Source organism: Hypanus sabinus, chromosome X1 (genome assembly GCF_030144855.1).
Source record: "Hypanus sabinus isolate sHypSab1 chromosome X1, sHypSab1.hap1, whole genome shotgun sequence".
In the NCBI taxonomy this organism is placed as follows: domain Eukaryota; kingdom Metazoa; phylum Chordata; class Chondrichthyes; order Myliobatiformes; family Dasyatidae; genus Hypanus; species Hypanus sabinus.
The window spans coordinates 43,132,692-43,152,206 of NC_082738.1; the positions used below are offsets into that span (position 1 = coordinate 43,132,692).

The 19,515-nt window shown below is 38.5% G+C and overlaps 1 protein-coding gene across 5 annotated transcripts in view; it reads left to right on the plus strand.

Annotated features, from left to right (window-relative positions):
- The window catches only part of LOC132384874 (V-type proton ATPase 116 kDa subunit a 1), a 63,635-nt gene that overhangs the window by 14,626 nt on the left and 29,494 nt on the right, over positions 1 to 19,515 (plus strand). For 4 of the 5 annotated variants that reach the window (XM_059956486.1, XM_059956484.1, XM_059956488.1 and 1 more), the window contains exons 6-13: positions 3,750 to 3,853; positions 5,824 to 5,950; positions 13,572 to 13,654; positions 14,928 to 15,021; positions 15,951 to 16,163; positions 18,360 to 18,510; positions 18,610 to 18,749; positions 19,286 to 19,446. In XM_059956486.1, the coding sequence (XP_059812469.1) occupies positions 3,750 to 3,853; positions 5,824 to 5,950; positions 13,572 to 13,654; positions 14,928 to 15,021; positions 15,951 to 16,163; positions 18,360 to 18,510; positions 18,610 to 18,749; positions 19,286 to 19,446 (1,073 nt within the window). The remainder of the gene's footprint in view (positions 1 to 3,749; positions 3,854 to 5,823; positions 5,951 to 13,571; positions 13,655 to 14,927; positions 15,022 to 15,950; positions 16,164 to 18,359; positions 18,511 to 18,609; positions 18,750 to 19,285; positions 19,447 to 19,515) is intronic. The other variant, XM_059956487.1, reaches the window with a different exon arrangement.

A 19,515-nucleotide genomic window follows, 5' to 3' on the forward strand; every position in this document is an offset into this window, starting at 1 on the left:
AGAGACTGGCCAAATCATCTTTATCTCCTGTGTTTTCATCCAGCTATAATTGTTGGAATGAGAGTCCTTCTGTTCAGAAATGCAAGATCCATATTGAAAATCATTGCCTTAGGAAGTGGTGGTTGTATGGATGTTGACAGATAGTTTCTCTGAGATTAGAATTGAGGCTGATATTCAACTTCAAATTTGGATGTAAAAATTGGGATTGATGATTGGGAACTCTATAAAGAAGTAGCTTAACATTTGGTTGTATTAGTTAACAGGATTCACTATTAACCTGTGCTTTGATAATCATAACATTTTACTGGTTACATGTATTGGACCTTCAAGTACCTTTTTCACAAATTTTTAAATAGTCACAATTTTAAAACACCAAGTAAAACAATGAAATACACCAGAAATATGGGGGGAAAAAAATCACTGATTTCTAAGAGCTAACACGAGGAAATCTGCAGATGCTGGAAATTCAAACAACATACACAAAATGCTGGTGGAAAACAGCAGGCCAGGCAGCATCTATAAGGAGAAGCACTGATGAGGGTCTCGGCCCAAAACGTCAACAGTGCTTCTCCTTATAAATGCTGCCTGGCCTGCTGTGTTCCACCAGCATTTTGTGTGTGTTACTGATTTCTAAATCATTTCTTTGCATGCCAAGAACACCTTGTCATATTTTTCCTCTGGCTCAGGGTGGACCTCAACATTTTTGTCAACAGTTTAAAGGCTAAAATTAATTTCCCATTATATTTGTTAAGTCATCAGTGCTGCTCGTGGCATAGTGACAGATAAAAACTGTATAGACGATTATAGTTGTCCCATTCATTGCCGAAATCTAGTTATCATCGGTATTATAAACGCTGTTCCCTTTCCATTAGTCTTACTCTTTTCCTGTATTTTAGACATAATGACCAGTAGTTGAACACTTTTAGTTGAATTAGTTGAAAGCGTTCTTGAAATCAACTATGCTAAGATACCAGTGCAATTAACTAATGAGTTTGATGCTAATAGTTGCAAATCAGGAAGATATGTGTACTGTTTTTAAAAAAAAGATTTTGTTTTTCTTTTTTAATCTTATGGGCATCACAAACAGAATTGGAAACCTTAAATTACTGTTCTGATTGTGCAGAGGCATAAGTAACCCATCTTAGTGACTTCCTTTGCTTAAGTGGTTAGAAAAGGGGCAGCATAGTAGCTTAGTGCTTAGTGTACAGTGCCAGTCACCCGGGTCCGATTCTGCCACTGTAAGGAGTTTGTACGTTCTCTTCATAACTGTGTGGGTTTCTTTTGGGTGCTCCAGATTCCTCCATATTCCAAAGATGTACAGGTCAGGGTTTGTAAGTTGTGGGCATGCTATGTTGGCATCAGAAGCATGGCGACACTTGCAGGCTGCACCCAGCACAATCCTCAGACTGTGGATGGTCATTGATGTAGGTGACACATTTTACTATAAGCAACATGTACAACAAGCTGGAGGAACTCAGCAGGTCGGGCAGCATCCGTGGAAATGAGCAGTCAACGTTTTAGGCCAAGACCCTCCGCCCGAAATGTTGACTGCTCGTTTTCATGGATGCTGCCTGACCTGCTGAGTTCTTCCAGCTTGTTGTACATGTTGCTTTGACCCCAGCATCTGCAGTGTACTTTGTGTTTACATTTCACTATATGTTTTGATGTATGTGTGACAAGTAAAGCTAATCTCTATTCGTTAAAATCAATTGGGATGATCATCGAAGTACCTGGACACTTTCAAATTAGGCTTTTTGCCAGTTTTTGAACAAAGATCTATTTTAGCTTTCAGTTTAACACTATTTGCAGTATTTATTTTTCTAATTATATTTGTCAAATATTTTCAAAAAGATAACCACAAATCTTTTGCATTTAATGGTAACAAATATAATTATCTGTGATTACTTTAATTGTGTTTTTGCAGTGGTGGAAATTTAGAAATAGGAAGCTTGTTATTGACAAAATGGAATTATTCAAAAGTAGAATCTAAGCTTTAAACTGAAGTTTCAGGTCAAAAGATTTTGAGAGGGATGCAAGATCTGCTTCATGCTTTTTTCGAGATATAGTTCCTTTTTTAAAAAAAAATACAACCACCAAGATTTGAGAACATTTAGATCATCAATGTTTAATGGCCAAATGCAGTGATTCATAATTTACCTTGGTTCATAAGAAATTTCCTGTTGACAGCTTTAATTTTATTATTAAACTCTTTTGGGGTTCAGGTCTGATGATTCAGTTGTGATTTGATAGTGTAGGTCACACTAGCAAAGTAAAAAGAATTTACTCTGCAGACAAGATGCTCATCTTTCTCTGATCCAAGAAAGACTTCTTGATAACAGAGCATAGCTTTTATATATTTTTTTTAAAAACGGACTGAGTGTAGACCATATGCCCCTGCCCTTCCCCTCCCTGAGCCTTCTCCTTTTATCAAGGTCATGGCTTTACTTCTAATTTTGCCATTTTCCTTTACTGTTCCCATCTTCCTTGGTCCCTTGATATCCATTTAAAAATTGAATATAATTTTAACAAATATTGTAATTATTGTGGATTCTACTTTATATCATTGTTTTCTGATTTTTTTAAAATTATGGATTAATGATATGCACATGACTTTACTGGTAATCCTTTAAAAATCTACACTTAATATTTATTATATCTAAGTATGCTGCAAAGCCTCAATTACAGTTAAAGTGTAAATTAGTAAAGTTGACCTTAGTAGAGAAATTAGAACATGCACAATAAAGCAGGTGAGAGATAAAGCATGTTGTGAGGACAGAGTTGAAGATGTTTCCTAATACATTTTGTGATGCTGTACTAAGCAGTAGCAGTGTACATGTGATCCAGAAGTGCTAGAGGGAGAACTTGAATCTCTAATTCATTGTTTTTCAGTACTTTAATTATTAACAAACATCTGTATTTGGACTTCACGCAAACAATTTCAGATTACTTATAAAGTTTGGCCAGGACAGTTGCAGCTACATGTCTCAACCCATATTTATATCAGTTTTATCATCAATAGGTTTGCCCTATGTTTTAAATAATAGGAAAGAGAGAATTAGAACTCTAAAATGTACTTGTATTGACGCCAAAATATTAGAAAGAAGTGTTATCATAACGATATTTATTAATGGTCTTTTTCCTTAGATTGCTATATTTAATATTTTGACTGATCTCTACACTGCTATAGAAATGGGATTGTAGGGGATTCCTTCAATAGGTGGCTTCAACTACATAAAATAAAGGCACAGATAAATGGACATTTTTTGTAAAATGTCTTCCACAACGGCATTGTAGGCATTTTCCTATGCAGGATACATGTTTTTTTTTAATCTGAAGTATTGCTTTCACAAAGTGCAGCAAAAACATTAAAATACTTTCAATAACTATCAAGCAGTTGATACTATGTCAGTATCTTTTTGAAATAAGTAAAACAAATTTCCACTTCTGTGGCTGTCTCTAGCATGCACATCTTGGCGATGGCATTTTGATCTTTCTGATATTCTCATTTGAGATCTTCAGAAATATCCAACTTGCTTGAATGAACTTGCTCTTCATCTGTATTCATCAGCTTCCTTGTTCATCTTTGCTTTTCTCTGTATTCTCTGTATCTTCAAAGTTTAATGTATATTGTTTAAATTTTAAGTTATGTTTTTTAATTTAATTTTCACCTTTTCCCTTTCTCCTGGTTCCTGGTTCCCCTGCATGCCACTAACTGATTTCATAGTATGTTAATTGATTTGTGAATTCAGGCTGAATTGCATCATCAGCAGATGTCTGATCCAGACCTACTTGAAGAATCATCTTCTCTGCTGGAGCCAAGTGAACTGGGACGTGGTGCCCCCCTCAGACTTGGGTAACTTAGCTTGCTATCTAAATATTTTGTCTTTCTAACTAGTTCCAGTCCTGTGAAGAAAAAAAATGTATGTTAGAATTATTTATTTAAGAAACATGAATAATAGCAAATGGTGATTAGTATTTTGGTTGTAGAAGAATTTAGACTGCAAGTAAGAATTTCAAGTGATTTGAATCAGAAATAATGGTTAAATAACTAAAATAGTTGGCCATTTTGCTCTTAATTCTAGCTCCTTTTTTTGCTCAAAATAAACTTCAGAAGTTAAAACCATTAAGTCATTTTTTATGACACAAGTATGTTCAAATATAATATCTGCAGCATTGCCAAATGTGCCTTAAAACTGAATGTTTTCCCAGCTACTTCTTGGGTTAAAGCAAAATAAGTCAAAGCTAGTGATATTTAGGGATTGGCAGATAATTGTTTTAAGATATTTAGCAATGTCCATAGCTTAAGATAAGCAATTAACTTATTTAAGTTGCATCATCACCTTTCCACCTTTGCTTCATCTCTGTAACTTTCCTAGCCTTAGTTTTTGTGTATTGCTCTACGCTTATCTGGTCATGAGCTGGGCATTCTGCCCACATGCAGTAGAATTTCCTCTTTTCAGACAAACATTTGATCACTTTGCTGATATCGCCTATGGTTTTTCAAAAATCATGATGCAGCATATTCTCTAACTTAGAAACACTCTTTGATGTAATCGATTTTGTGAAGCCCTTTAAGGTGATTATAAATAAGGAAATAAGCCATATTTGACTGTTAATTTTCTTCTAGGTTCTGCAGTGGGTAGGTGTGTGTCAGGTTCGGTAGTTAATGTAGTCTAACCAAACTTGGGGGTTGACATGCAAACAGGTAGTGTGCAGGATGCAGATAAATGTATACTTGTTCTTGAGGAAATAAAACGGAACTACCAGATTGAGACAAGGAAGGCTTTACTTGGGATCAAGCATCAGTATTAAAGTTAAGAAGTTGAACAAGTTAGTGGTTTTCAGGCTATTTTGAACAGGGGCCAAATACTAGGCAGTTCAAATGTATTTTCCTGGGCAAATGTAGAAAAAATTGGTGTTGGGTGCACAAATGAAGGAAGCACAAATTAAATTTGTCAACTTTCAGAAGAGCTGTGGATCTGTACTTTATGCTTTGGCGCACGAATATGCATTCACAGTTTTAAATTGTGTAGATTTTGTAGATAATTGAGTGGACCTATTGCTTTTTGTGGCTTGGTAGCTCATTCCACCCTAACCCTCATGCATTTCCCTACTCAAAGTTATGTGAAAATAGTGAACTGTTTGAATGGAGGGAGAAGCGCAGGATGAGGATAACTGCAGAGGAGTAAAGAAGCTGTACTGGAAATCAAAATTATTGTGGGTTGGGTGGGGGAATGTTGATCGAGAAGGAGAGCGAATAGAGAAATGAGGCTAGTGCCTCATTGGATTTATACCTTTCTAGGTGGCATGATGTGTATTTTTCCCTCATTTCTTTCCTCCTCCTCCCTTTCCTCCACCATCCATCTCCTCAATAGTCTTTTACATTAAGTTGCTTGGAGTTTGAATTGGGAAGCAGCTATTACTTTTCTAATCTATCAGCTGGTGCATTCCAATTGTTCACCAATTTCATTTTTACTACAACTTTAGTATTATTTTGTTTTGGAAAGTTCATTGCTTTCGAAGAAGCCTGCTTAAGCACATGAGTAAGATTTTGTAAACATCCACATATATGCAAGAATTAAGTACCACATTATAAAACAAATTTCATGAGATTTGTTCAAAATAAGATGTGTTCATCAATTGGCAAAGCTGAACTATTCAATATAATGTTCTTAAAGAAGCCAAAGATAGAAAAAAAATAGAAGCTAACATTAGGAAAAATAGATATGATTTGTTAGATATAGATAGTTCACCATGAATTACTGTTTATATTTTGCAAATGTATGTTATGTAGCTTGTGACCATACATATTCCTATGTATAGCTTTGTTGCTGGTGTGATAAACCGAGAAAGAATCCCTACTTTTGAAAGGATGTTATGGCGAGTATGCAGAGGAAATGTTTTTCTTCGTCAAGCTGAAATTGAAAATCCCTTGGAAGATCCTTTAGCTGTAAGTAATAATTTTAAAAAATGACTGGTTCCATAACAGACTATAGAATTGATATTGAATTCAAATAATTGTCATTGCAGCATATATTTAGAGATACAGCCTGTGTGACCAGTTAACCTGCTAATCCATACGTCTTTGGAATATGGGAGGAAACGAGCACCTGGAGGAACCCACACTGTCACAGGGAGAACTTACAGACTCCTTGCAGACAGTGGCGGATATTGAACCTGAGTTGCTGGTGCTGTAATAATGTGCTCACCAGTATGCTACTGTACTCCACCCAGTTTTAGTTCCAATAGGATTGACATTTCACTCCTAGGAATATTGAATTTTGATGCATGTTGTCTTGAGGGCACGCACAAGCGTTATGTTGACAACCAGTAGTTTAACTGTATCTAATAAAAGGATCTTTGCTGATTGATAGCTACAAGTTGTTTTGAGTGTAAAAGCAGATAAATGATATGTTGTGTATGTTATCAGATAGTGGAAACTGTAATCTGTTTTATACACATTTCACATTTTATCAGCTTATGGTTTTATTTATAATTTTGATAGATCAGTCTTTGTCACATGTACAGTGGCATGCAAAGGTTTGGGCACCCCGGTCAAAATTTCTGTTACTGTTGTTACACCTGTGCCCCAACTCGAAGGGTACAAAGTAGCCCCCTCCTTTTTGAGAATCGCAAGATCGCTATTAACTCAGGTCAGGAGTCCCAGGAAATGAGAGAAAGACATGCAGAATCCACAAAGGGGTTTGGAATGTCCTGGCTCCTCAGCGATACAAAGCCACGGGAAACGGCCATTGTCTCTTGGAGACGGAATTGTGTATTGAGTACTGTACTTCATGGAAGCCCTCAGGGAATGAGCAATGTGGGCTGGTTGGGGGATGGCATCATTCCAACCTGATTGACATCTGAGACCCCGTGAGTAAGGATAAAAGAAGGTCTGGGGAACCACCCCTTTAGATGCACCCGGAGAAATGCTAGAAATCCCGTGACAGGATTTAATAGCGATAGCCGGTGGGGCTCGCGTGCATCCTTTTCCTTGGCCTAGGAATTGGCGGGCTCGCCACGGAACAGCTTAGCTAAAAGGACCGACTACAAAAAACGGAACTGTCGAAGGATCGACATCATAAAAAGGAAAAGCTGGCAAGTTTAAACATCTGTCTCTCTTGACTCCAACCAAAGGCTGCAGCCTGAATGAGCTAATGACTTTTATATTTCCATCGGACAATACATTATCCCCTAGACAACGATAGAGCTAATTTCTTATTGATTATTATCATACCCGCACTTTTAGAGTTAGTATTGATGACGTATATTGTCTGTATGTTTGCATTGATATTTTTGTGTATTTTCACCAATAAATACTGTTAAAAATAGTACCATCAGACTTCAACGGACCTCTCTATCTTTGCTAGTAAGTGACCCAGTTACGGGGTGTGTAACAATTGGGGTTCTCGTCTCGGGATTTGACACCAAATTGGGAGGCCAGTGAATCGGGCTTGTAAGTCCAAACTTAGATCTGGTACGCGGGTAGCCAGACGGGAAACCAGCAAAAATGGACGTGGATGAATTTATAGAAAACCTGGAGGTGCTAGAGGCGGCCACCAAATCGGACTTGATAAATATGGCAAAGGGACTAAACCTCGCAGAGGTGAGGTTGTCAATGAAAAAGCGGGAGGTGCAAAGGGCAATAACTCGGTATTATATTGGGAAGAATGTGTTTGCAGCTGAGGTATTGGAAAATATCCCTGAAAAGGTACCAGCTAGTGGGATGGCTCAGTTAGAGTTGGAGAAATTAAGGTTGGAACATGCAATTAAGTTAAAGCAGCTGAGAAGGAGAAAGAAAGAGCTGAGAGAGAAAAAGAAAGGGCTAACAAACAAAGGGAGCATGAAATTCAGTTAAAACAGCTGGAAGCAGCTGAAAAGGAGAGAGAATATGAGGAGAAAGAGAAACAGAGGCAACATGACTTGGATATGGGGAAGTTAAGGCAAGAGCGAAGAGTTCAAGGGTCAGACCGAGAGGAGTGGTTTTATGTTAGTAGGGAGTTTAGGTTAGTACCTCAGTTCGAGGAGACGGATGTTGATAGTTATTTCTTGCATTTTGAAAAGGTGGCAGTGAATCAGAAGTGGCCCAGAGATCAGTGGGTGGCATTGTTACAAAGTGGGTTAAAAGGGAAGGCAAAATGGGCATATGTGGCGTTGTCTATGAAGGAGTCTGAGAATTATGACAAAGGAAAGGAGGCCATTCTCCGAACTTACGAATTGATACCTGAAGCGTATAGACAAAAGTTCAGAAATCTAAAGAAAGGGTGGAATTAGACGTATACCGAGTTTGCCTATGAGAAGGGTATGCTCTTGGTGTGCAGCAGAAATAGTGGACGAAGATTTTTGGCGTCTCAGGGAGTTAATTCTGATTGAGGAATTTAAAGGTTGTGTTTCGGATGATACCCGGATGTACTTGAGTGAGAAGCCGAATAAGTCCATCTCAGAATTTGCTAGGTTCACAGATGAATATGCCCTAACCCACAAGACAAAGTTTTCCTCGAATAAAAGTTACCAGAGAGACCGTGGGAATGGTAGAGAAAGCCCGCTGGCTGAGGCAGAGGTCCCGCCGGGAGCTAGTGGTAAGATTGAGGGGGAGAGACAAGACGGCCAGAGATTTCTGGGCTTGACCTGTTTTAATTGTGGAAAGGGGGAACATATCGCATCTAGGTGCTTTGCTCTGAGGAAGGAGACAGGAAAAGGGAAAGCAACAGTCCCTATAGGATGTGCCGTGGTAATCAGTCAATTGACAAGAGAACCCCGGGTAGACAGAGTATGAGAAGGGTCTGAGACTTGTATGTTAAATGGAACCGTGTCTGTAAGAGAGGGAGACCCACCAGTTCCGTGCGGATCTGGAGAGACACGGACGCTGAACTGTCATTGATTGGCAGTAAGGTACTGGATTTTGGTCGCAAGACGGGAATGGTAGCTGTGAAAGGAATAGGAAAAGAAACGGAAACGGTGCCCTTGTATAGGATCATTATGAATTGTGAGCTGGTATCTGGATCAGTTGAAATGGGGGTGCGATCAGAATTCCCGAGAACTGACGTGGATGTCCTTCTGGGTAATGATTTAGCCGGTGGTAAGGTTTGGTTAGCAATGACGCTGACGAGACAGCCGGTGGAGGTCCCGCCCCTAGATTCCAAGATCTATCCCGCATGCGCGATCACTCGCAGCATGTCGAGAAAGGCAGCTGAGAAAGGGAGCAGTTTAAATCCGGCCAGTATCGATTTGGCCAAGACGTTTTTACCGACCCTGTACCATGAGGGTTTAGAGGGTGGTAAAACAAAGAGTAGTAAAGTGAAAGAGAGTAAGGGAGAGGAGGTAGACCTGCCCTTAGCGAGGAGAAAAGTTCTAGAGGCACGACGTAAAGATGAGAAACAGAAAAAGCTGTTAAAAGGTCCAGAGTTGGACATGGATGATCTGTCTGGTTTGGCAGATCTGTTTGAAGAAGTTGAAAATTCTAAAGGTGTTCCCGATAATGAGATGAGGGCTGTCCTAGATGAAAAGGATGCCATTACCTTGAAGAAGTCTGCTGGGTTGGCAGATGAGGTTGTTTCAGCCCACGGGGTTGAGTTTACTCCGGAAGGGAGTTGCCCAGAGAGTAGCTGGGAGGATCAGGGGAATTTAGAATTTGAACAGGGTACGGGTATTGAAAGCCTGGAAGAGGCAAATGTCCCATTTGAGTGTGTCCAAGATGTGGATGCATGTGGTACTGAACCTAGTAATGGAGCTCAGAAAAAGTCTGAGGTATTTGATTCAGTTGAAAAGGAATGCAGTCCTTGTGGGTCAGATGGACTTGGTTCAGTGAAGAAAGGGTTAACCTTGGTAATAGTGGGAAGTGAGAGTTCCCAGGTGTTTGTGCTGGAAGGTGTGTTAAAAGTTAGTGAGGAGATCAAAGGTGGTGAGGTGAATATTATTATTGAAGGAAAAGGGAAATGTGTAGTTCCCAAGTTGAATGAAAAAAATTTAAAGGCTGGACTGATATCAGAAGCAGCAACCAGGCTATAGAGACAATGGCTTGGTACCACCAAGCTTGTGAATCAATTACAGGTTGAGTTGGAAGGTAAAGGTGCCTCACACGCTATTGTTATTCCAGAGTGTGGTGTGAAAAAGCAGAATTCGAAATGCTGTTTGAACAAAGAGGGATTGCTGGCATTGAGACCTAATAGCCTGAAGGGTCCTGAAGAGAAAACTAGCACCTTGCATAAAATTAAAGAATTGAGTGGAAATTCGGAAAATGGTCTGAGTTTGGAATACATTGTTGATAAAATAACTCCTATGAAAGGAGCGGGCGAAAGCCTATTTCGCCAGGGTGCTCAAGCTCACCACGAGGGAATTAACCAGAAAAGAGTTGAGGGTTAATGGGACGCCATTTTTAAATAGCAGAAGCCGGTTTTAAGGGATTTCAACAAAACATGTGAATAATAAAGACAACTCTTTAGTTTTTGTTTGCTAAAGAAAATAAGAAATAAAAATAGGTTATTATTAAATTGGAGTCTGCTGCTACAAGACTTCAGTAAGGTACAAGATGTTAAGATATTAAAGGAAGTGACAATGTAATCGGTAACTAGATGCTGAATTGAATGTATAACTGTATTACTCTGTAGTAAAAAAAACTTTTGTATTGTGTTAGATTCTAAAATCCTGTAAGACTCTGTATTACTTCGTTTTTAACAATGGTAAAAACGCATTGAAGAAAGGGGGTGTTACGCCTGTGCCCCAACTCGAAGGGTACAAAGTAGCCCCCTCCTTTTTGAGAATCGCAAGATCGCTATTAATTCAGGTCAGGAGACCCAGGAAATGAGAGAAAGACGTGCAGAATCCACAAAGGGGTTTGGAATGTCCTGGCCCCTCAGCGATACAAAGCCATGGGAAACGGCCATTGTCTCTTGGAGACGGAATTGTGTATTGAGTACTGTACTTCATGGAAGCCCTCAGGGAATGAGCAACATGGGCTGGTTGGGGGATGGCATCATTCCAACCTGATTGACATCTGAGACCCCGTGAGTAAGGATAAAAAAATGGTCTGGGGAACCACCCCTTTAGATGCACCCGGAGAAACGCTAGAAATCCCATGACAGGATTTAATAGTGACAGCCGGTGGGGCTCGCGTGTGTCCTTTTCCTCGGCCTAGGAATTGGCGGGCATCCACGAAACGGCTTAGCTAAAAGGACCGACTACAAAAAACGGAACTCTCGAAGGATCGACATCATAAAAAGGAAAAACTGGCAAGTTTAAACATATGTCTCTCTTGACTCCAACCAAAGGCTGCAGCCTGAATGAGCTAATGACTTCTACATTTCCATCGGACAATACATTATCCCCTAGACAACGATAGAGCTAATTTCTTATTGATTATTATCATACCCACACTTTTAGAGTTAGTATTGACGACGTGTATTGTCTGTATGTTTGCATTGATATTTTTGTGTATTTTTACCAATAAATACTGTTAAAAATAGTACCATCAGACTTCAGCGGACCTCTCTATCTTTGCTGGTAAGTGACCCAGTTACGGGGTACGTAACACTGTGAATAGCTAAGCGAGTAAAAGGTGACCTGATTTCCAAAAGGCATAAAGTTAAAGATTCTTAACTATTCTAAGTTCTTTACTATTTTATGCAAGATTACTTTTCTATTATCATCTTTTACAGTTTCCAAATAACAAAAAAGAAAAGGGCCCGAAGCAAAAGCTTGGGCACCCTGCACGGTCAGTACTTAGTAACACCCCCTTTGGCAAGTATCACAGCTTGTAAACGCTTTCTGCAGCCAGCTAAGAATCTTTCAATTCTTGTTTGGGGGACTTTCGCCCATTTTTCCTTGCAAATGGCTTCCAGTTCTGTGAGATTCTTGGGCCGTCTTGCATGCACTGCTCTTTTGAGGTCTATCCACAGATTTTCGATGATGTTTTGGTCGGGGGACTGTGAGGGCCATGGCAAAACCTTCAGCTTGCGCCTCTTGAGGTAGTCCCTTGTGGATTAGGATCATTATCCTGTTGTAGAAGCCATCCTCTTTTCATCTTCAGCTTTTTTTACAGGCTGTGTGATGTTTGCTTCCAGAATTTGCTGGTATTTAATTGAATTGATTCTTCCTTCTATCAGTGAAATGTTTCCCGTGCCACTGGCTGCAACACAAGCCCAAAGCATGATCGATCCACCCCCGTGCTTAACAGTTGGAGTGGTGTTCTTTTCAAGAAATTCTGCACCCTTTTTTCTCCAAACATACCTTTGCTCATTGTGGCCAAGAAGTTCTATTTTAACTTCATCAGTCCGCAGGACGTTTCCAAAATGCATCAGGTTTGTTTAGATGTTCCTTTGTAAGCTTCTGACACTGAATTTTGTGGTGAGGGCGCAGGAAAGGTTTTCTTCTGATGACTCTTCCATGAAGGTCATATTTGTGCAGGTGTTGCTGCACAGTAGATAAGTGCACCACCACTCCAGAGTCTGCTAAATCTTCCTGAAGGTGTTTTGCAGTCAAACGGGGGTTTTGATTTGCCTGTCTAGCAATCCTACGAGCAGATCTCTCGGAAAGTTTTCTTGGTCTTCCAAACCTCAGCTTGACCTCCACAGTTCCTGTTAACTGCCATTTCTTAATTACAGTATGAATTGAGGAAACAGCTACCTGAAAACACTTTGCTATCTTCTTATAGCTTTTTCCTGCTTTGTGGGCATCATTTATTTTAATTTTCAGAGTACTAAGTAGTTGCTTAGAGAAGCCCATGGCTGCTGATTGTTGGGACAAGGTTTGAGGAGTCAGGGTATTTATAAAGCTTTGAAATTTGCATTACCTGGCCTTTCCTAACGATGACTGTGAACAAGCCATAGCCCTAACAAGCTAATCAAGGTCTGAGACCTTGGTAAAAGTTATCTGAGGACTCAAATGTCTTGGGGTGCTCAAACTTTTGCATGGTGCTCCTTGCCTTTTTTCACTCTAAAATTGTACAAAACAAAAATAATACACTAATCTTGCTTAAAATGTTGAAAAGAATGTTTCACCTTGAACTTTATGGCTTTTGGAGATCAGTTCATCTTCTACTCACTTAACTATTCACAGTAACAGAAATTTTGACTGGGGTACCCAAACTTTTGCATGCCACTGTACATTGAAACATAAAATGAAATGTGTCTTTTATGTCAATGACCAGCACAATCCAAAGCTGTTGCTCATGGTTATTTTGAATATTTGAAGAAATAATATTTTGAATGTATGTCTGTAGATTCGAGGAATGAATGTAGTCCACAGAATTAAGTTTGGTTTTGTGTTCGATAATCTACTTTGTGTTTAAGCACTATCTTTATATTAATTTTCTAACGTTGGGTAATAAACATGGCTTTTTTACTTGTATTGCCAGTTGTTTTATTATAAAAAGCTTATAGAATTAGTAACTACCCTAATGTATAAAGAGGACAGATAATACAAGTTTTCTGCTTGTCTTTTACTGTAAAGGTGTTTAAATGTCCCCACATAATTTATCAACATATTATTCCAGTAAATGAGATGTGCAATAATTTAAATATTTTGTAATTCTAGTACAAGAGATTTCAGCTGAATGTGTTTACCATCTTTTTTAGGGTGGTCAGGTGGACAAGTCTGTTTTCATCATTTTCTTTCAAGGTGACCAACTGAAAAACAGGGTGAAGAAAATTTGTGAAGGGTGAGAATAGTAACTTGGTTGATTATATTTTGCATATGTTTAATTCCTGTTGCTTGTACATATGGCACTATATCAGTTATGCTGTAATGACATCTAATTACTTTAATGCCTGACATTTGTCAGTAGTTGTCCTGAAGGTTGCCAAATTCATGATTTGTAGGTCTCAGTTAATGACTTTTAAAATCATCAACCTCCTTAATTTACCAAGTGAGGTCATAAAACTGGTTCTTTGTAGCTTCACTGTAAGATAATTTGTTATTAAGCTAAAATGTACTTGACCCCTCTCAGTGGTTTTTACTTGCTTACTATCCTTTATGCCCTGGCATTTAAGGCAGCAATGAAGGTCTTCCATCTGTCTGTCCTCCGCCACTCAGATGTAGAAGGATTCTTCATTGCTGTTTCCATAACAGTTTTGTTTTACTAATCAGGGTTGTTAGCTCTGAGCTAAACTCCCGAACCTGGAGGACCGGTGGACCACTCTTAGTCAGGCCTCTACCCTTTGACCTGTTTGGCGTGGGTGACACTACCAAGAGATAAAGCATAAAGCTGTGACTTCAGTCGGCATGGTTCTCTGGGTCATCGAGGCATACAAGCCTCCAAACCATGGCAAGGTTGTAGTCCTCTTGGAGGTCTCTGGTTCAGAAGAGGAATATTTTTGATATCCTCCTTGCTGGTCAGTATGTGCGTGACTTGTGTGTCTGTACAGTGCAGTGTGGTTGACAGAATGTGTTGGAGTTCAGATGCTGGTGCATCTGATCTCCTGCTCTACTCCTGCACTGATTTTAGGGAATTCCAGATTGCACTGAGCTGATAAACTGAGAACACTTTGTATCAGAAATCTTAACTGGTCTGGTACAGACCCATTCATTTAAATTGGGTTGGAAGAAAAGAGTAAATTATGCAGCTGTGTTTTTAAGTAATTTGAATAACTTAACCTTTTAGATAAATACACTTCTCAACATTCTAAAAATCTAAATTCTAAGGCATTTATTTTTAAATATTATTGGTCATTGGAGATGTTTGGAAATAATTGAAAACAGATTCAGACTATTGAGATAGAACGGGACAGGGCCATTGGTTCTATCTCAGGAGATCAAAGATGAAGCTGGTAGATCTGTGCTTTATGGCACAGCTCTGATAGTGAGACCTCTAGTTTAATCAATACAGTTAGTATAGGTCAGTATGATTGGGTGGGAATTTAAGGCATGAGCCTAGTTAAGCAAAATTTGATCCATTATCAATGCTTGTGTTAACAAGAGCCTTAATCTTGTAGGTTCAGAGCGTCCCTCTATCCCTGCCCAGAAACTCCTCAAGAACGAAAGGAAATGTTAGCTGGTGTAAACACACGAATTGATGATCTTCAAATGGTATTGTATTCAATTGTTGGGATAGTCAAGTCTCAGTTTTTGTACGATTTCTGCATGATTTGAAGGCATTTTACAACATAAATTGACAAATACTACTTATTGCCTTTATGTGCTGAATGTCTTTGGCTTTCTAAATATGTATCAGCATAACTTTTCTATGATAGCCTTATGCTATTTTCTATATTGTTCCATTGACCAGAATTTAATTGTTGCTCCATTTTTTACTTCTGCAGGTCAATTCATTGACCCAGAATTTAAAATGCCCTTAATTCCATTACAAATTTGAGTCAGTTTTACATGTTTGAAGACTGCAAGCGCATTTATAATATGCCTGACTTTACATTCAGTGATGTATTCAGTATTAAAAGAGCATTTAAAACTACAGGCCATCCCCCAATTAAGAACACCCGACTTATGGACACCCCCTCAAATGACTCTGAGTTTGTTCCTACAAACTAAAGTATGTATGTCTGTGTAAGTGACAAAACAACTTCCCCTTTTCTCTCCTCCTTTACTAATTGTTCTTGTGTTTTTAGTGCCATTTATTACAATACTATAAAGGTCTAGTTACTATATCGACTGACTTTTGTGTATTTTTCAACTTTCTGACAAAATCTATGGATGAATATCTGTAAAAGTAGAATTGATTCATTATTGGGGATGTCCTGTACTGTTTTCTTCAGCTAATGACACAAGGCTATGATTTTCTGTTTCAGAAAGGGTTGTTTGTTTTGAGAATTAAATTACAACTCTTGTGTTTTCATCTTTTTCACGTGTTTTTAGCTTCTTTTGCTCCCTTAGCTTTGTCATTTCTTATCATTAGCTAGATGGGTTCTTCAATGCAATGTAGAGTGAGTAGTTACAGATCTACTGTTTCAGCAAAGGTTATCAGTTCAGGATATTCAAAAATGTATTTTTGTCATCTCCAGGTTTTAAATCAGACAGAGGATCATCGTCAGAGGGTACTGCAGGCAGCTTCGAAGAGTATTCGTGTATGGTTTATTAAAGTACGGAAAATGAAGGCAATTTACCATACCCTGAATCTCTGCAACATTGATGTCACACAAAAATGTTTAATTGCAGAGGTCTGGTGTCCAGTTTCTGATTTGGATTCAATTCAGTTTGCCCTTCGAAGGGGTACAGTAAGTCGCTGTTAATGCTAATTCAAGTTCAGAAATATACATTGCTCATTAGATCTATTAAACTTACCTGCTTCCTAGACACAAGGATTTGTAGTGATTCTGAGATTCATGGCAAAAATGCTGAAATGGTTTCTGAAAGAAGGAGCTTAATTTTGTTGATTTATTTTTTTCTTCCTGGAATATACTCACACTGATTAATAACTACAATTAATGTAGGTCTAAATTGTGATTGTGTAATTACAGTCTGTGGTCTGCTCATGTCCACACTTTCTTAGACAGGAAGTGAAATATGGATCCTGCCGACTCTGCATCACGGTGTGCTCTAGTTGCCAACTGGGCCTCAGTGCAATATGGAGTCCTCTCCTCTGAAAATTTGGGGCAAAGTTTACCAGCTTGGAACACTTGGAGACATTAAAACTGAAATACATTTTTTAAGAAGCATAAAATAATATTAAAATTGTTAAACATTGACTAATAATTTGACTTTTCTGTTGCCTAAATTATATGCTTGGAACCAATAGAATTAGGGATTATCCAAAATACTCTGTTTTGGGAAACAGAAGATTGCATTTGAGGGGAGCATGAAATAATATAAGAGAATGCTGGAAATGTTTTTCAGATCAGACAACATGCTGCTTGGCTGATGAGTAATTTCAGCATTTTTTACATTTCAGTAACTTTTGGGTCTCTGTGCTTCACACTATTAAAACTGGAGAAATTGCTGGATCTCCATCCATGTGCTGTGAAATTCAGACACTCAACATTGGTCTGATATTATTTTTAAATGTTTTTTCTATTTAGTCTTTTTGTTTCAACCAATTGAGCCCTTCTGGAGTTGAATGGTTTTTTTTAACAAGCTTGTTCTGAGCAGTGATGAGTAAAAAGCACTTTGTAATTAATCCTTTGTGGTAAGTTATTTTGAAATCTTATTTTGCTAATTCCAGTTATGGCTCTCTGCTTATTCAAGGGAGGTTCATACCTTCAGATGCTTTGTCTGTTAGTTATTATACATGGACTATTTGCCACAGTAACGGGAACAAACAAATGGGAGCAAAACAAAAACCTTTTGAAAATGGATGTTTGTGCAATTTTACTTTTCATTACAGCTTCGGTTCTCTTCTTTCTCCTCCATTCTTTTGGCAGAAAAACTGTTGGCACCACAGAGGAGTTTAGAAACTTCACTGTGTATTCTTAGCTTGAATGTATTCAGTTCTATATACAGTTGGCCCTCCTTATCTGCGAATTTCGCATCCGTGAATTCAACCAACTGCGAATCGCGAAAACCCGGAAGTGTTCTTCCAGCACTTGTTGTTCGAGTGTGTACAGACCTTTTTTCCTTGTCATTATTCCCTAAACAATGCAGTATAACAACAATTTTACATAGCATTTACATTGTATTAGATACTATAAGTAACCTAGAGATGATTTAAAGTATACAGGAGGATGTGCGTGGGTTATCGTGGATCGGGATAAAAAAAATCGGAAATTCTCTTACTAAGTAAGTCGGAACAGGTACATCCGGTATTATTTAGCATTAGTTAGTCAAACGTTTGTCTTAGTATATAGATAGAAAGGTAAAATATACCTTTTTATGCATATAAAACACTTAAGAATGTATGTTTCAGCGCCGGACTCGGGAACGGAAGTTCCTGAGTTGGATCTAGTGACAGACCGCTCCCGAGTGCGCTCTCCACCTTGCTGGGTTGATGTGGAGGATCAAAAACCCAAAACCCAATAATTAAACCACTGCGTTGCTTCGTAATAATTGTAGCTTTCATCGGGGCAGAGCCTTTCTCACTTTATCCTTTAAAATTGTTCCGATCGTTAACTGACGTAGCCTAATGCTTTTCCAGTGACTGATGGCGTTTCACCTCTTTCTGATTGCTTTATTATTTCCATTTTATTTTCAATCGTGATTATTTTCGTGAACAGAAACACTGCGGATTCAGAGCTCTGCCGCCGGGTCCTACTGTCCACTGCATTAAGCCAGGAACCAATCCCTCACGGATAAGGAGGGCCAACTGTATTCAATTAATTACCTTAATAAACTAAAAGTCACTTTGTTTTAACCTTGTGTTCAAACTTGGCTTGTGTTTATAATGGCACTGAAGTAGCTATACAATCCATATCTTGCCTATTGATTTATAGAGAATTCCTTAACATTGTGGTTTTAAGCAATGTTTTCTTTCCATTCAGGAGCGCAGTGGATCTACAGTTCCATCCATCTTAAACAGGATGCAAGCCAGCCAGACACCACCAACTTATAACAAGACAAACAAATTTACTTACGGCTTTCAAAACATTGTGGATGCATATGGAATTGGAACTTACAGGGAAATTAATCCTGGTAAGAAACTGCATTGAGCTGTCGATGTTTCAGATCGGAATGTTTTTCAAGTTTTTTTATTTAGTAAAGCCTACTTTTGTTGTCTTTTTTTCCCCACAGCTCCATATACAATTATAACCTTTCCTTTCCTATTTGCTGTTATGTTTGGGGATTTTGGCCATGGTGTTCTGCTGACTTTATTTGCTGTGTGGATGGTTTTGAGAGAAAGCCGAATATTGTCACAGAAGATTGAAAATGAGGTATTCTTTGTACCAATAGTAACTGAATCAAGAATTGTAATTTTCTGATGTTTTCTGGGGACTTGAAGATGATAGTAATTACTTAAATGTTTTGTGATTTTTGTTGAGTCGTAGGGTGCAGAAACAGGCCCTTTGACTCGCCACATCCATGGTGAACTTTTGCTCATCTACACTAATCCCATTTGCTTGCATAAGGACCTTATCCTTTTTTGTTTCTTGCCTATTTAAGTGCCTGTCTCAATGTCTCAAACATAATGACTAGATCTGACTCCACTATCACCTCCAGCCACAAAATCCAGATATCAACCACACTATATTTAAGAAAAACATAACTCTCAAAGTTGTATATATGTACTGAATAATTACCAGCATGATTTTTGTTCATCGTTACATATAGAAAGAAGATAGAAATATTAATTCATTGGTAATTTATACCAATAGTAAGATGTTCAAGCTGTTTTCAGTTGTGTTGTGGGTAACAACAATTGATGTGGTTACTGTTGTTCCAGTTTTAAATTGAGCTTCATTCCTGACAGATCTTCAGCACCATTTTCAGTGGACGCTACATTATTTTACTGATGGGAATTTTCTCTGTGTATACGGGGCTCATATATAATGACTGCTTTGCAAAGACTCTCAATATGTTTGGTTCAGCATGGAGTGTTAGATCGATGTTTCACCCATATGGAAATTGGACGTAAGTATTGCAAAAAGACCTTCAAGGTTGTTTTTTTTTACATTGCTTCATTATGAGTTCTTTGTGCTT